Raw genomic sequence first — 17191 nt, 5'->3', positions numbered from 1 at the left:
AAAAAATAAGATATGGCAGAAGCCCAGCTGGCTCTGCGTCTCCCTCTCTTGTCTGTCCACTCAGGAACACCTCCGCCCACCTCTGTCCCGGTCTGTCCCTGGGGGGGGGGGGGGGCTCCGCTGGTTTCTGGAGGAGAGGAGCCCTCAGCGCGTCTCTGCGGACGGAAGGGGAGCGGCGCCATCTCCCGGAATATCATCCGCACCACAAGTTACAAACGCGATGACGCACGCGTCCCAACAATAAGAATCTTTATTTTTTACATGTTCTGTTCTGTAATTGGTTTTGTGTGATTTGGTGTATAACTCGTTTATTTGTCTCATGCATTCATGCATGCACGAAATGTAAAAAGAAAAGTGAACGTTAAAGCAACCAGAAAGAACAAGGAAAAAGGTGTAAGGTCAACTTGTCAGAATAAATAATTACTCTATTCTGTTTGATGCCGTGAACCCAAGGGGAGCAGAGAAAGGGGGATACATCCTGAGGAGATGTTCTGTGGGAATCGGGTTATTTATTTAACCTTTATTTAACCAGGTAATTTATTTTTGGTGGTGGGCGGAAGCCAGCAAGCCCACGCAGACACGGGGAGAACATACCCGTTTTGCTCTGAGGGAACAGCACTATCCACTGCGCCACCATGCTGCCCAAGAGGTTGATATTTAAAGAAATATTTGAAGAACTGCTCCATCCTGCGACTCGGTGCTGCCCCCATGTGGTTTGATGTGTTATTAACACACACACCTCGCTTGAATCTGTGTCTGTATATCAGCCAGAATAAAAAGAGACGTGTGGGTAGAGCTGCTGCCTTGCAGGAAAAAGGTCAGGGGTTCAAATCCACGTGAGAAGCTGTGTGGAGTTGACATGTTCTGCCTGTGTTTCACAAGAACTGGAGGTGGAACTGGAGGTGGCTTTTCACAAGAAAAAGCCTCCACCTCATTAGAATGGTAAAGCATGTCATGAACACTCAGTTCCTGTTCAGCAGCGCACGCTCTCCCCGCCGTGTAGCCGCGTATGATCATTGTTTGAAATGCACCAGCAGTGGAGGATGTGGTCTCTTCGCTTCTTCCCTCCAACGTGCTCCAGCGGCTGCTGATGGGATGAGCGAGGACACGAGAGCTGCAGGTACAGGTAAGACTCTCGTTGTCCCCTGGTTGTCTTGTCAGCATGCTGACAGGACACCCGTGGGTGTCTGAGTGAGTCCCTCTTCACATCATTTTGCATTCTCTGTTCAGTATGGAATCATCCTCTAACTGGAAAATGTTATTGAAGCTCTGCAGAAGTTCCTCTTCCTCTTTTCAAGGCAGAGAATTGTTAAGAACGCAACTAAGCAGCTTTTATCGAGCAGATTAAGCGCTGAAAAGTATCTTTCTGGCGTTTTTACCAAAATAGAGGAATCAAAAATTTTTTTACAGTTTGTGTAGGAGCGCCTGGCAACAAGCAGCACAATGGATTAACACCTGCTTCCTCAAGAGAGGCTGCAGAGCTCCGGGGTCAAGCGTCCGATGCCCCGTTGAAACACGCAGGCACTGGTTTAATCTCCTGGAAAAAGAACTCTCAGTGAAAGCTTCCTTGCCGTCAGACAAACCTTCTTTCTTTCCCAGGCCGCTCTATTACAGTGATTCCAAACGGAATGTGATTTAGAGACAGAACTATAGTTAATTCCCATCGTTTGCTTGGGGGCCCCTTTCCTGTTTGGAGGGGGGGGGGGGGGGGGGCGCAGGTGATTTCCGGCCGTTTCACTTCACGCTATTCAGCAGCACTGACAGTGGATGGAGTGCGTCTACACAGCTGGGCACAGGTCGAGCTTCCGTAATCAACATCAACATCCTGGATGCCAAAAATAAGAGCTCCAAGGGAAACATTCGGATTGGAATTGTCCCTTTTCAAAGCAGTGGCGACAAACAGGCTGTCTGAAATCTGTAACTGTCAATTTAGACATTATTTCATTTCATAAAAGACTATTTTATCATCTCTAAAATAAACTTTAATCCTTGTTAATGACGAGGGCCGACGGGGATCAAACGGGAAGTTGTCCTTTTGGGACATTATTTCCATCCCACTTATGAGTCATTAGAAATCTGGTGTCAGCAGCTGATTTCAAGAATGAAAAAGTCGAAGCTGCGTCTGCGGCTGATCTCCGCCCCGTCCTGCAGCCTGTGAGTCACTGCTGGGGGGGGGGGGAGCGGGCTGTATTCCCCTGATGTGACGTCTCTGGAAGGGAACAAAAGGAGATGTTAGAATTTGACGAGAGTTACAGGAATCCACCGCCTTGGTTTACCAGAACACAATCCGAGGGCGGGGCTCTCCCCACCTGTCTGGACCTCCTGGTGGTTCATGCTGGACGCAGAAGATGGAGCAGAGTTCATGCACCGAAGATCGCATCCAGCACGTCCTCGAGCGATGCCTCTGCGACCTCGGCCTCGGCTGCCCTGACAAGAAAGTCTGGAACGGTGAGACCAACCGCTTTTAAATGTTGACACGATGCAGAAACAGCAACATGTTGTCCGTCTTAGCGAGGCAAATGGGAAATGACACGCAAAGTGCATCGTGGTTGCCAAATCAGTTTTGAAATGCTTAACTGCTGCAATGTGATTCATGACTTTGGCAACGCGTCTAAAGCCATTCATCCGGCGCCTCACGGCATATTGACCTGCTTGTTGTGTCAGCATCGCGAAAGCTAAAAGGAGAAGCAAGCATCTGGAGCGGGACGTGTGTGTGTGTGTGTGTGTGTGTGTGTGTGTGTGTGTGTGTGTCTGTCTGTCTTTCTGACTAGCTGGCCTCTGCATCAACCGTTGGTGTTTGGAGGAACTTGTGAAGAGGGATCCGCACAACTTCCTCATCCTTCTGCAGAAGATACTGCGGAAAACAAAGCAGGTGAAGAGCTGGAAATGGACTATGAACATCCGGACGTGATGAAACGCGCTGAGCTCACTTTGGCTTTTTCTCTTTTCTCAGGTGGCTGAGCAGTGCAGGTATGAACTGGTGGTGCCGCTCACCCTCCTGTTCTCTTCCACACTCCTAACAGTGAGTGGGCAGACTTTTATCACGAGTGCAGGGCACATTTGTAGAAGCTTCTATTTCATCCGTTTAGTTTGTCTCTCCTTCCGTCCCTCGAGGCTCCTCACGTGGCTCCAGACTGCGAGGTGCTGCAGGAGGCCTACGTGTTGTTCCATGGTTTCCTGGCCTGGCCTGAACCTTGCTGCTCTGCCAGCAAGCGTCTGCTGAAAATCCTCCAGCAGGAGCTCAGAGCGCCAGGTAGCACGGAAGCGCGCCGGTTCTGTAATGACACGCGTGTCCATTCTGACCTCCCTGCTTTGTGCCAGTCATTAAAGGATATATCAGCACAATGAGGCAACTGACGTTGTAGCTTGAGCCCTGACATGTATTTTTATTTGCTTATACCGGTATATTTTAGGTATTTCCTTCCAAAGACTGGTAAGGTCAGAGCAAAGTGTTTCCCCTGCGATCAACAGCGGTAGAACCATGTAAGTTCAGCCGTATGTTTGACTCTAGCTCTTAAAGATGCCTCCAAAACCTGCTAAATGTGTTGATCGTAAAAAAAAATACAAAATGAAAATCCTTCATTGCTCTTCAAAGACTAAATCCTCAGTTTGAATTGACTCCTGAATAGTTGCTGCTGGTTCTATAAGCGTGTGCTCGTGTCATCAGTACGGTTCTGCTGCTGAGTTCGGATGATGGCGTCCCTCCTGAGGTCCAAAACATCTCCGAGCAGCTGAGCAGCGCCCGGCGCTCCAGCCGAGACATCGCCGTCACCCTCATCCTGCACGGCCTTCAGGCCGCTCTGGGCACCGAACTGGACCCGCGGGCTCTCCGGACCGTCCTGCAGGTGACTGAGCACCATGTCTCATGTCCAAACTCTTTCCATGCACAGTTCCTCTTTATACCTTCCTGCGTTGTCCCCCTCGAGCAAACCTCCTCATATCCTTGCAGGCAAAGAGTCCAGAGGAGCTGGAGCAGCTCACGGAGGCGGTGGCTGTCCACATGGAGACGGCAGCTTTGACGGCAGATCTCAAGTCAGCTAGACAAGGTCTAACACGCAGCATGGAGAGGCTCAGAGAAAGCCTCGGTGCTCCGGTTCCTGCCGATGGCGGCCCGGATGCTGGTGAGACTGAAAACATCACAGAAGTACCCACAATGGCCACGGGGGGTGCCAGAACGGGACCACAGAGCAAAGGGCTGTTGGCTTCGACATGTCGTTAATCCCCACGTTGATTACAGACAACATTCCATATCCAGATTGTTGTAATTAGGATTACGAGTCGTTTCCTGCTTGCTGATGATCCTGCTTCATCTTCTTCATCATCAACTCCTCTCATCAGGAGCTGTTGAGAATTTCATGCCGCCTCTCCCCAAATGTCACACGTGCTCCTGGAAAAGCAACGACTTCGGTAATTACCTCATTTTCCCGGATAGCGTTCCAAAAACATGCGTCATTTATAATAATCAACCACTCTCCGTTTTTCTTTCTCCCATGCATGCAGATTTTCTGAATGACATTCTAACCAACGAGTCTGACCTGAACTCACCTGCAGACTGTTTCCACAAGACAGGATTGGATGGGGATGACAATGAGACCAGTGTGGACGAGGAAGATGACGTAGAGGGCAACAAACTAGGCGATGATATTCAAAGCCATCGTATCTCTACCGCCTCCTCTTCCTCGAGGGACTCCAGCTACTCCTTCTCCTCCAGCTGGTCTGTGGTGTCCACACCATCTGGCTCTTCAGGTGTGGAGAGTGACTTCAGTGAGGACATAACGCCCGAGGACACAGAAGAAGGACCAGATCGACAACCGAAGCCGAGGAAGAAACCCAAAAAGAAATCTCAATCCTTCTTAGGATACTTGCTTTTCAAGACTCCTGGCAGCCCAGATTTTTGCCGCCGTGTTCAGAGTGTAGGTTCCCAAGGGGATGTTTCCAAAGACTTGCAAGGATCTCGGTCGGAGCTCAAACATTCCAGGTCTCTGTGCCGGCAGACTCCTCCCCTACAGGCCCCCTCGGATCCATGTCCCCCCGAGAAGTACGTGTGCATTCGGAGAAAGCCGATACTGAGCTGCGATGAAGACGATGTGGTGGCGGTGCCTACCCTGGTCAAACTGGTTGTCTTCGGAGGTGACAGAGAGGTTGGAAGGCTGGCCAGGGCTTACTGTGACCTGCAGCAGAAAGAAAGTCAATGTCCACAACTCACCAAGACGTGCAAACTGCAGTTTTACTTTGTTCCCGTCAAGAGGACAACAGTAGGAGGCCAGCAAGCAGGACACACACGGACCGGAAAGCAAATGGCAGGTTCAAATAAAGCTGCTGTCTCTGGGGTGAGAACCTACAGCCTCAGCTTATCCTTGATGCACAAGTTGTAATAAAGGGTTAATTAATGCTCAATAAATTAATTGCACTTACTGAGGCCTTATGACTCCGTTCTAAAGCATTAATGGGGGTTGTCTAGAAATATTTTATAGCTTATAGACGTTACATAGTCAATAATTGTTATTTAATATTTTTATCTGATATTACGATGGCCTGAAATAAAGTTAGCCCACTGTTAAAAACAAACATGTTATTGTAAACTAATTTTAGGATGCTGAACTTGCTAAACTTCGGCATTATGAAACGCGTTTATTGTAGATTTCCTGGTAGCTGCTCTAATACTGCTAATAAATTGCTTATAATTCATGTTATAAATAGCAGAAGTGTAAATAAAGCCATTGCGTACAACCTATCATTTGTAAGGAAAATTCCACAGACAGTGTTTTTGGCTGCTAATTATGAACTGTAGGGACGTGGTATTTCTATTTTCTATTCTGACAGGAGCCAAATGGCGTCATGCTGGAGGACAGCACGACTGATATCGCCCACCTGCTGGGTGCAGCAGACCCCTGGTACGAGAGGAACGTCCTCAGCCTGCTCAGCCTGTCTTCTCTTGTCCTTTGCCAGATGGTCAGTGACATCATCAGCTTTACCCGCCTCACATATAACTGAATAAATCAGCACTTTAAGATACTTTTATACAACATATTGTAATATTTACTGAAAAACGTTATTTGTGCATGCTCCCTAGAAATCAAATATATTTTTTGTAGGCAAGTAACTGGTGTTATAACTGTGTTAATTATTGAAATATAATAAGCATAACATTCCCACACCCAGGCTGGCGGCAGGGACTGCGGTGATGTCAGCAGTGGCAGCATGGACAGAGTCTCCCTGCTGGCTGACCTGGTGCTGTATTACTGCAGACATGCAGAGAGGCCCGTTCTGGTGCAGCTGTACCAGGCCGAGGTGACGCACGCACACACACACACAGACACTTGTACAGTTTTGGGGACATTACGTAGCTCGTGCTTCACCCTTACCAAAACTTTGGCCCAAACAAAAACGTGCTTGTGATTTACATTACGTCTCTGGGTTCGATTCCTATATCTGAGAGGAGCTTTATATGTTCTGCCGTGTCTGTGTGTGTGTGGGGGGGGGGGGTCCTCCCTGCAGGACAGACCAGTGTGGACGGAGCATGAACCGTTGCGTTCATGGAGACTTTTCAAAGGTCACCCGAGGTGGTGCGCTCGTTGCTCGCGCTTCATTATGTTCAGCCATGCGCAATGAGACGAAGCGGCACGTTTAGATTCCATAGAGAACAATCTACAGTGTTTACAATTTGAGAACTGATCAGGATCTTAAGCTGTAGTATTTTATTTAAGTTCTTCTTCCACACAGCTGACCCTGGCTGGAGGAGAGAGGAGGAAGGAGGTATTTATTCACTCTCTGGAGCTCGGGCACACGGCTGGTGCAAGGGCTGTCAAAGCAATGGGTGAGTCGCATTCTGGCACACACACACACACACGTGCGGATGCTATGTTTATACTGCAACTTGTACTTCCTACTTTAGGTTCTGCCAGCAAAAGGTTTGGAATAGAAGGAGAACGGGAGGCTGTCCCTTTAACACTAAGTGTTGCCTATAACAAGGTAAAACGAACACGCCCACATCCAATAGAAACAATAACCCAGAGCTGTTTCAACATTCGGTCCTTCTGCAACCAATCACAGGTGGCCGTAAGCGGGAGAAGTCAGTGGATCCAAACAGACACGGTTTGCACATCAGTAAATCTTCACAAGGCCTGCAGGATGCCTGAGCTGCAGCGTGAGTGGCGGCGTTGCAGCGATAGTCAGTCAGCCGCTGCCGATTTCTTACCAAATCTTTGTTTGTCCAGATTCAAGAACAGAAAGTCTGCAGCTGATTATGAAAGAAGTCCTGAAGAGGCAGAGCTCCAAGTCTAAAAAGAGCTTCAACCAGGTGAGGGTTGGTTGAACAGGTTTCAAAAAGAATCAGACACACCTGCTCTGTCAGAACCCCGGTCCTCACACGTCTTCCTGGTTCGGCAGCACATCGCCATGACAGAGGCGAGGGTGGATCGGGTGCAGGTGCACAGCAGCGGAGAAGATGGGGCGGCTTTTTCCGTGTGTCTGGATCAAGATGAGAAGAAGTTCATTCAAAGTGTCACCAGGTATTGAGTCGCATGTTTCCTCTACCAGCAACAACAACAAGGCCGAAGAGCCAATGAATGACCGCTAAATCCTTTGACCTCATTGTGCATCCGATGAGTTTTTTTTTACTACTCAAATCTCTCTTGTGCAATCGAGCTGTGTCATCTCTTCCTGCAGGTGTGCCGTGTCGCCGTGCTGCAAACCAGGAACAAGTTCAGACTGGAACTCTTTCAAGTCCTTACCCGGCCAGGTCCGGCCTCTGCACCCCTCCTACTGCTCCTTGCTTTGCCTTCCGATCTTCTCTTTCTCTGCTTGACACACTCTGTTTTACCACAATCCGTAGAGGTAGATACATGAATCAGAACGGGGCTTGTGAAAAAGGGGCTCAACCTGCCCTTCTTGAGGGGCAGATTGAGCTACGTGACGGTTGTGCCGGTCGAACTGAACTTTCTCACCTCACCTGCGGTGGTCCCGTGATCAATTTAATCTATGTTACCTAGAAACGAGCATGTCTCAAGGTTTTTTCTTTAATGCCATGTAAAGTGTACTTTGTGTAGTTGTCATATATTATTTTTCAGCTGCTACATTTTATTTACGTTTATTCCAGCTTTGATCGTGAATCTTGTGAACTGGAATCCCCTGAGAACGCAATCAGTTCCTCACTGTTAGGAGGACTCTGAATGTCAGCGATGTAAAACTGATGACTTGACAACTATTGTGTGATTTGTTGATTGATGACAGAGAAATCTCTTTCATTTCAAAGTTGTAATAAAGCTATTTATTTGAACCTTTTAAGAGCACCTTTTTTTTTTCATTTGTTTTGCAGCCGGAATCATTCTTCCGGTGGCTTTTGTTTCTTCTTCTTTAGCTTTGAAGGGACTGCCGCTCCCGATTTCCTGCGGTGAGTCACAAGAAGCCCAACCTGCCACTCGTCTGAAGCAGCTCAGAGTCATCTCGCTCACACACACACACAGAATGACAGACACAATGCTTCCGTAACTTATTCTGTCACTGAGTTAATCGGATTGATTCCCAAGAGCAGAAACATGGTCGACCCTTCAGGTAAGGGCTGCTCTTTCCTCGTAGATGCTTTGTTTTGCCAGTTAAATCTTGGAACGTAAACTGGATTGTCTAACATGAGCAGTTATATGCGTGATCTACATTTTTAGCGGCCATGGCTCTCTGCGAGGCGTCCGGCCAGCACAACGCGACCCAGGCTCTCTTCAATCAGATTAACAGCCAAGGTAGCTGCAGCTGCAGGAAAATAAACTTCAACTTATTTTATCTTTTTTTTTTTTACATTAAAATATGAATGTATTTACATTTTTCAGCACACTATTACTAATATATCAGTTTCATTCTTATTTATGGTGAACAAGTGCAAGATGGTCACATCAAAAATGTAATATATGTTTACACACATCAGCGTGAACGCAGCCTAAGAGGAAAACTCTCTCTCACCCTGAAGCAGCATAATTCCTTAAAAGTGTGTACAGTTCAAATGTGAAAATGTCCCAACCTCTTCTACCGGGACGGGACGAATGCTGCTGGACGCAATTATTTTTGTCCTGTAATTCAAATTCCTGTGGTGCCATCAGGCTTGTTTGTTCGTAAATCTCTTAGAAATACTGTCAGGAAGTTCATGCATGCGGAGTACTACACTATCTTTATTATCCAAACCAGTCATACTGGTATTTCCAGGGTGGCTAGTGTGATGGGCGGGTCTACCGTCAGTCTGCAGATAGACCTACTGGAAATGGGAGCCAGCAGTTTATAAGATCGTCTTTCTGCTGTGTAGGAACGGTTCGATGGAGTTTTCAGAAGAGGTTGGAGGTTGATCCGTCCAGCGCTGGGTCATTGATCCAGATGTTGATCAAACAGCTGGAGAAAACGGTTAGCAAGGCTTTGCTCTTTTTTCCTGTGCACCAAACTTACATTTCTTCTTCTCTTTTTTTTTTGCTGTGTATGCTTTGTTTGGAAAATTACGTTTTGCAAAACTACATGATGTGAATGTATCTTTTTGTTTGCTATAGACTTATAAAACGTGCTTGCACAGGCATGTCATCCCAGTGCTCCACATGCTTTACTACCTGATCATTCAGGTGAGGCTTAACAGTCATTGTTTGATTGATCGGCTGTCTTTGTCAGCCAATCTTTTGCATAGTGGTTGTATTGTATTGGAAGCACATGGAATGTTATTGCTGCAGAACAGCAGGCGTGTGCATGTGCACGCGAGGTATTTCTCGCGTATATTAATGTTTCTGTATTTGTCGCACCAGTCGGGCGACAAGATTCCGGCCTGCCTTTACAAAACAGTGAATGAGGGTTTGATGAAACTGCTGACGTTGCCGTCGCCTTACTCCGACATGGCACTCGGTACCCTGAGGAGCATCAAGATAGAAATGACCACTCCAGGTAGTATGCATCAATGCATATAGTCACTTTTAAATCTGCCATTCCTTGCAGTAAAAGATGTAGATGCTGTAAAATAAGCGCTGTTGACAGAGTAATCCTTCCTTTACCAGGTTGCTTATACCAGAGGAAAATCATTGCGGAGCAGAACTTCAAGACTCGGGGTTATTCTTTGCTTGATAAGTGAGTAAATGCTTTGCTCGCGTTAAACTGGCGCAGCGTCGGACATTGCAAACATTGTCTCCTTCCCTGCCTTCCTCCAGGGTGTTTGTGCTCGCCGACCCGGCTGTGTTTTCCGTTCCGCTGCAAGAAATGGTGAAAGCCAACTTGGAAGAGTCCGGTTCACACAGGAACCCCAAAAACGTGGAGAAAACTGTGCTGCAGCACGCTCTACAGAAGGGGCTCGGGAAGACGTGCCAAAGGCGCATTCTGGCTCAGGCTCTGGAGGTGATTAGGATGTTAGGAAGATGTTTTGGAGTGTTTGAGAACTTCGGGAGAGAAGAAGTGCTGAGGTTCTGAAACCTCATTCCTTTCTGATGCAGGATTTCAGCTGCTCAAGAGACTAAAGGGTTTCTTTTATTGTGCATTCACACGTTCACAGAGGGACTTCTGTGTGTTTCAGGCCTTAGCAGACGATAAGGTTGACGAGTGCTTCCAGAAAGTGGTTCTAGACATGGAGGAGAGTGTAAAACAAGGTGCAGCCGGTCATTCAAGCTATCTGGACAAGCTGCAGGACGTATACCGCTCCATCGTGGCTGGGCCAAAGGAGGGTGTGTATGATCTGCCGTCATAGTACAAGATCTGTAATATTCCCATATTCTCCCAGACCCACCGTGATTATTTTCACCGTTTGCTCAGGAACGACCACGGCAGACCCCGACCCGGCACTCCCCACCGCTCTGCCCTTTCCGGAAGTCGACTTCATGCTGTGGAAATCTGAAGAGGATCTATGTGAGACAGTGACAAAAAGGAAAAGTACCAGTTGCCTTCATAACAGAGTATTACTGCAGTTAAAATACAACTAGAGTGTCTTTCCTGAAGGGAATCTGCTGGCAAGCTTTCCCCGATCCCACTTCAGCTCCAGCACCGAGGAGCAGGAAGGCAAGAGGAATCCGGTCCCGTCCGTGGAGAGCGGCGCCGGAAACCACGAGTCGACGTTCAGTCGGAGGAAAGCCTTTAGGAACATGAAGCCGGCAGACAAACTGAGCCTGGTGAGGGAGAAGATAGGAAAGTTTCCAGGAAACTTTGCAGTCCTGAAGGAGGACAGGGAGCGTCACACAGCACGGGTGGTGGTGATGGGGGACGACCGCGTGCTGGGAAGGCTGTCCAAGTTTTATTACAATCTTCAGTGAGTATAGAGGCTTTATTGTTCTTCCAAATAGCATCTCATATATATATGAAAATGTGATTTGAATGTGTATTATTGTATGTACTACTTTATGTTTTCACCGTGTTGCCCAACAGTGAACGAGAATCAAAGTGTCTTCATCTGACCAAGAAGCTGAACCTGCTGCTGTACTACATCCCGATCAGCGATCCAGCTGTGAGTAGCACCATTCACTCTGAGCGTTGTGAACATCTGTCGAGCCCTGACCGTCCTGTTCTGGGTCACAGGACAGCTCGCGTCAGGATGGACAGAGGTTGTCTCTCGCCTCCTTATTAGGGCGATTGGATCCGTGGTACAACAGCAACATCAACAGCGTGCAAGCCGACCTCTCCAAACAGGCTGGCCCAACGCAGCAGCAAAGCCTCTTCCTGCTGGACGCCACGTGCTACTACCTCCGCTGCGGGACGCAGCCGGTTCACCTGCCGCTCTATTTTGTTAAGGTGCATCACGGCTCTCGTTTGCACGAATGTGCATGCCTGAAAAGGCACGGAACAAAGCCGGCGTTCATGAAGCGGCACATCCTGAGTAGAGTAGAAGAGTAGATCCTGATGAAGGAGGCTCACCATGTAGGGAACACCGTCTGCTACTTCTATCAATGCTGCTACCTCAACAGCTTTAACTCCATCCCACAGCTGTTACCATGACTACGCCTAGTATGCAGCATTTACTATAATAACACACACACACAAAAAAAAAAACACAGCTCCAGAACGCTCTCCATTCAAATTTCGGTACTGGTGGAGACACTTTGATTCTGGTAGTTGCTCTGATTTATTGATCATGAACATGTCGTTGCTGATTTGACTATTGACTCCATGCAGTTTGTGTTTAGATGACTCGCTCCAGCTCAGGCGGGACGTCCCAGGTGGAGGATGTGTTCGTAGCCCATCTGGAGGCGGACATCTCAGAGTTCAGACACCTGAAAGAAAGAAGTTCAAAAAGTATGTTGCCTCTCTCTCTCCCTCTCTCTCTTGCTCTCTATGGACATGTTAATACTAAAGCTAAGTGTTGTGCTCTGCAGCAGACATGTTTTCACGCAGAAAGAAGGCCGCTTCAACTGTTTTCAGTGCCGTCCTTTCAGTCAAATACACAAAGGTACAGTCAGGATTCACCGTTAACGTGCTTAGCATTAGCATTAGCTTCAACAGAAGCACCTGAGATCACTGTTTGCTCCTCCATAGATGTCTTTAAGCAAGAGAGAAGTTGTGAAGGGGGAGTCATCCATGGCGTACGGTTTTGTGATTACGCCAGCGCTCGCAGCCGAGGCATCAGGTTCACTGGTTTTTATATTGGCGTTTAATATTTAATTCATTTCTGACAATGCAAGGAAAACATGTGAAGTAAATTATGATCTTTGCATCTTCATCCAGGTGAGAATAACCTCACTGTCAGCTTCGACAGCATGAACCCGGAGAACAACACGGTGAGAATGCATTTACTTCATTGTGTTTAGGAATATACCATTATAATAATATTAACACTAGAAAGGCACTCAGGGAGCACAGACCTCCGCCAAGCAGCTCAATCCGTAAATGGGATTTTCAATGTTAAAATGTTATATTTTTTCCTGATCACATTCTGGGTCAGATCCTGATGAAATTCGGTGGTGAGATAGAGGCCCCCCCACCCTACACGACTGTGTCAAATTCCATTAAACATTGGTTAATAATCTTAAATAATAATAATTAAAAGATCCGTTTGTACGTTTTTGAGTTATGTTGCTAACAGACAGACAGAAGACAACCAAAGAACCAATGCCTCGGCAGAGGTAATAATGTATTTCTGCTTTTGAAAACATTTTTATTGTAGAAGATCCAAATGCAAAAAATCACCATCAAGACGATGGAGCATCGGACGCTCTCTGTGTGCTTGGACAAGGACTCTCGTCGGACGTACACCGATGTCCTCAGGTCATTTAGGTCAACCTTTCTGTTGCACATCTGCTCTGTTTCAGAAAAAGGCCGTTATGTATTAATATTGTTGTTTTTTACAGGATGGAAATCTCCCCATGCTTAGAGCCAGGCTGCAACATAAGCTCCAAACGCAGCTTCGGCAGCGAGAGAGATTTGCCGCTGAACAAATATCTGGACAAAGTCCTGTCACTGCCGATCAACACCTTCACCGGTGACGGCTGCTAGACGCGTGTGCTGTCGGTGTCCACGTGACACACGCTTTGCACATAATCTAACTTGTGTTTTCTACGCCATCAATGATTGAGAGTTATATGAACATTTAATAAAACATTTAATAAAACGTTGGCAAAACAGTCTAGTTGCAAGAAGGAAAATACGTTCATAAAATGTTTCTCGACGATTGTAAATCCTAAAAAAATACCACCAATATTTGTTCCAATGCAATCTAGATTTTCCTGGTTGATGGTGAGATGATTATCATAGTTATTTATTAATTAAAAACAGAAACCATTCTTTTTACACCCATTCCTTGCATTTAAAAAAATAAAATGAATCAATGAATGTATTTAACTCTGTCTTCTCCTGAGCCATAAATTCATGTCACATAAATTTAAATGAACCTATTAAATCCAATAGTTTATTTTATTTTTTTAATGTAGCTTAGAAATATATTTTCTAAAGTTCATTTAGGTTTATATTTATTCCTTTGTAGATAACAGAAAAGAAAACAGATTTTGATTATTTATTCCTCTTTGTGGCGTTGAGTCCTCCCGGCCGGCAGGTGGCGCTGTGGCTCCTGCCACGGTTCCAGGTGTTCGCGCACCATGCAGTGAGTTGAATGGCTTGACGGTACGCAGACAGGTAGCAACAGGTGTCTCCGGCTGCCGACCCAGGCTCGATCACAGATTCAGGCTTGCTGGAGGTGAAAAATGATCGATTAAAGGAAAAGTTGAAGAAGTTTGTGCTGCGGAGCTGAAAAGGTATAAAAGTTCAAAGTTTATTTTTCTTATCTTTAAAGGTGGCGTGACGTGGACTACAGTGTTCAACATGTTCATAACCGTCAGGGAGAAGAAGTACAGCGTCTGGTTTTTATTGTCGCTTATTTTTAAATTATATTTATCTGTGTCGTATTAATCTGGTTTCTGACATTCAGCCTCTTAATATGTTAAAAAAACAAATACTGACTGAAGCTCTTTGTCATATTGTGGGGTTGTCTATTTTATTTTACCGCTATAAAATAAATACAATTTAAAAATGTAATATTATTTTAGGTTTTGATATTCTGTCCTGTGAGAACTATATTCATCAATAAAACACAACATTTCATCGGCTGTTTCAAGCTTTGTGACGTATTTTAAGATACCAGAGAGAGTTTTAAAGAGTTTATGGGATGTTTTTCTCTGCATAGAGGAAGCCTTAATGCTCCGGCTGTGTATTTATCTGAGAGGAAGGGTTGTAGGATGTTCTTCAAAAGTAAACAGGAACTAAAGTATCCAGACTCTGGAGTACCTTCGATGTGTAAATATGTACCGTACGTGAGTAAATATATTTAGTTTCACAAAGGTGACTTGTTGATCTTTATACGCAGCGATTCTGCCACCACTTTCATCCTCGATTTTTCAAGCACTAAAGTTGAGAAATTGCAGAATATTTGGTAAATATTACTTAAATTGTCATTTCCATTTCATTTTAAATTGCTGAGCAGGATATTTGTTGATGGGAAGTAAATGTCGCTCCGGGAGTAACTTCTAGCAAACGGCATTGAGGACAGACGTATTGATTAGACTGTTGTGTCGGTACAGGACGCCTGTCTGTGAGCCACCCGGGGCGGGGATCATGGCGAGGAACAAGCAGATCGACATCAAGCGCGCCCTCGCTCTGGCCGGCACCTTTAACTTCCTGCGCTGCTGGTCCGCGGCGTGCCTGCTCCCCTTCTTCACGTTGTACCTCCGGCAGCTGGGCCTGACTCCTGCTATGACGGGCATTGTCATGGGAACGAAGCACCTCCTCACGCTGGTGTGGAGCCCCCTGGCGAGTCTGCTGTCCAAACACTACGACAAACGGCGAGCGGTGATCGTCTGCTCTCTTGTTTGTTCGACGGCGGCCGTTCTACTTCTGCTGCTCATCCCGCCGGCAGACGTGAACGCAAAGACCGCCGCCTGCAACGCGTCGGGTCCGAGCGCCGCCTCGACCCACGGTCAGGGTGGCGACCCGGTCACGAACAGCACCGGGCCTGCAGGAACAAAACCTCCCCTGGCAGGAGTTGTCGCCGCCGCTCCTGCAAAGACGCCTCCGGAAACTGGATCTGCTCCCGGTACGATTCCACTTCCTGGGCTGAAAGAGGAGACGCCAAGTCCTCGTCCCTCACAGGAGGACGCGCCGGCGGCCGACCGCGGCAGAACCGCACACTCTGCAGCAGCGAGGAGCAGGAGGTCACGGTCGGGAGGTCCACAGGAAGGGGGCGGCTTCCTGGGCAGCCTGAACGCGCTGGATACTCAGCACCAGGTCTTCTTCCTGGTCCTCCTCACTGTGGCGGTGTGGGCGTCGGCCTCGGCCCCGCTGGAGTGGACGGCAGACGACGGCCTGTACGACTACCTGGACTACGCAGACGCTTCGGACCGATACGGGAGCACCGGGCCGTGGGACTTGCTGGGCGCGGCCTGCGGCGTGGGAGGGGTGGGGGTTCTGGTCAGCCAGCTGAGCTGCCTGGTCGCCGGGCGGGGCCCCAGGAGCGCGGTGCATTTCTACTGTCACGCTGCTGTGGCGGCGTTGGCCCTGCCCGTGGCGATGTACCTCCCACTCTACCTGAACAAGAAGCGGGACCGGGCCGGCGGGCTCCTCAAGGCCCTGCGGCTGGTGCGCGGCTCCCCCCGCGCGCTGCTCTGCGGCGTGACCACCCTGCTTGCCGGGGCGGCGGGCTCGAACCTGGACAACTTCCTGCTCTGGCAGATGCAGGATCACGGCAGCAGCGAGTTGCACATGGGACTCGCTCTCGCCCTCGCCCTGCTTTCGCAGGCCGCCTTCCCTCTGCTGGCCGGCGGCGTGGCCAAGCTCCTCAGCCCGGGCCGGGCGCTGGCCGTGGGGGCCGCCAGCCTCGGGCTGCAGTGCCTCTACTGCTCCTTCCTCTGGGGGCCGTGGGCAGCGCTGCCCGCTCAGCTGCTGAGCTGCTTCAGCGGCGGAGCCCTCTGGTGGGCCGTGGCGCTCCAGTGCGAAGACGTGGCCACGCCGGGGGCTGAGAGGAGCGTGAGGCGAGTCTACGGCCAGCTTTGTGTTCACCTGGGGGGCGGGTTGGGGAGCTTCGCCGGGGGGTTTGTGGCTCAGCGGTTCGGGCTAGCGTGGCTGTTCAGAGGCGTGGCGGTGGGCCTGGCGCTGTGGGGCGCCTGCCTGCTCCTGCTGCAGTGGAAGGCCCCCCGCCAGCGGAGGATCAACTACTCGCGCCTCCTGGCGGCTGATGGGAGTGAAGCCAGCGACTCGGAGTCCGAGCAGGAGCGAGACTGGCTCGACAAAGCGATGGAGGTCGACAAAAGCAACAACAACAACAACAACTACTATGGGAGGAGGACAAGCAGCCGAGCGCCACAGTGAGAGCGACGTGATGATAATAATAAACGTCTGTCGGCACGGAAACCCAGACGATCTCTCACATCGGCCTTTATCAGACTGTTGGATTTAAATCTTGGTGCGCCTTCGCGTGATCGGGCCGCGTTGTGGCGGCGTCCCCATCATCCGCCTTGGCGTTCCATCAGTCTGGGCCGAAGGTTCAAAGATGGACTTCATCTCCGGGCCGCCTGAGCCTTCACACATTTACGACGCCGAGCGTCATGACAGTAGAATCACTGAAGCCGCCGGCGTGTGCGTGTTATCGCACAACGTGTACACAAAGGCGTGGCTGAACGCGTTGTGTTTATCTGCTGCTGTCTTCCTGCTATAAAAAATAATTCATTAAACGACCGCAGCTGTAATACTTTGGGATGTGCAGGTGTGATCC

General features: G+C 48.5%; 3 protein-coding genes across 3 annotated transcripts; all 3 read left to right on the top strand.

The window, feature by feature from the left end:
• Positions 1 to 12: 12 nt before the first annotated feature.
• On the top strand, positions 13 to 7807 carry LOC137905526 (phosphoinositide 3-kinase regulatory subunit 5-like). Its single transcript, XM_068749771.1, has 18 exons — positions 13 to 90; positions 2346 to 2448; positions 2772 to 2872; positions 2954 to 3022; positions 3115 to 3253; positions 3414 to 3483; positions 3668 to 3845; positions 3950 to 4121; positions 4339 to 4407; positions 4501 to 5330; positions 5824 to 5952; positions 6163 to 6291; positions 6724 to 6817; positions 6896 to 6972; positions 7054 to 7147; positions 7218 to 7300; positions 7390 to 7511; positions 7669 to 7807. The coding sequence occupies exons 1-18, from the start codon at positions 13 to 15 to the stop codon at positions 7805 to 7807; spliced, it is 2676 nt and encodes an 891-aa protein (XP_068605872.1).
• A 659-nt stretch (positions 7808 to 8466) lies between these two features.
• On the top strand, positions 8467 to 14516 carry pik3r6b (phosphoinositide-3-kinase, regulatory subunit 6b). Its single transcript, XM_068750158.1, has 18 exons — positions 8467 to 8553; positions 8661 to 8735; positions 9290 to 9384; positions 9525 to 9593; positions 9771 to 9906; positions 10017 to 10086; positions 10167 to 10350; positions 10526 to 10673; positions 10762 to 10854; positions 10945 to 11251; positions 11368 to 11446; positions 11518 to 11730; positions 12123 to 12231; positions 12312 to 12385; positions 12472 to 12562; positions 12661 to 12713; positions 13100 to 13200; positions 13284 to 14516. Exons 1-18 carry the CDS (start codon positions 8538 to 8540, stop codon positions 13426 to 13428), a joined length of 2058 nt encoding a protein of 685 aa, XP_068606259.1. The 5' UTR covers positions 8467 to 8537; the 3' UTR covers positions 13429 to 14516.
• Positions 14517 to 15039: 523 nt separating this feature from the next.
• mfsd6l (major facilitator superfamily domain containing 6-like) lies at positions 15040 to 17075 on the top strand. Its single transcript, XM_068750369.1, has one exon. It carries the CDS (start codon positions 15040 to 15042, stop codon positions 16786 to 16788), a length of 1749 nt encoding a protein of 582 aa, XP_068606470.1. The 3' UTR covers positions 16789 to 17075.
• The last annotated feature ends 116 nt before the right edge of the window (positions 17076 to 17191 follow it).

Source organism: Brachionichthys hirsutus, chromosome 16 (assembly GCF_040956055.1).
Source record: "Brachionichthys hirsutus isolate HB-005 chromosome 16, CSIRO-AGI_Bhir_v1, whole genome shotgun sequence".
Taxonomy (NCBI): domain Eukaryota; kingdom Metazoa; phylum Chordata; class Actinopteri; order Lophiiformes; family Brachionichthyidae; genus Brachionichthys; species Brachionichthys hirsutus.
The sequence above is the reverse complement of the archived record's forward strand: the minus strand, read 5'-3'. Positions and strand labels throughout refer to the sequence as shown.

Coding starts and splice junctions, on each gene's coding strand:
- LOC137905526 (XM_068749771.1), top strand. CDS start 13: ATGGCAGAAGCCCAGCTGGCTCTGCGTCTCCCTCTCTTGTCTGTCCAC. Junction 3,254..3,413: donor GCAGGAGCTCAGAGCGCCAG/GTAGCACGGAAG, acceptor GGTATATTTTAG/GTATTTCCTTCCAAAGACTG. Junction 5,953..6,162: donor CTCTTGTCCTTTGCCAGATG/GTCAGTGACATC, acceptor TCCCACACCCAG/GCTGGCGGCAGGGACTGCGG.
- pik3r6b (XM_068750158.1), top strand. Junction 9,907..10,016: donor GATAGAAATGACCACTCCAG/GTAGTATGCATC, acceptor TTCCTTTACCAG/GTTGCTTATACCAGAGGAAA. Junction 11,447..11,517: donor TCCCGATCAGCGATCCAGCT/GTGAGTAGCACC, acceptor TCTGGGTCACAG/GACAGCTCGCGTCAGGATGG.
- mfsd6l (XM_068750369.1), top strand. CDS start 15,040: ATGGCGAGGAACAAGCAGATCGACATCAAGCGCGCCCTCGCTCTGGCC.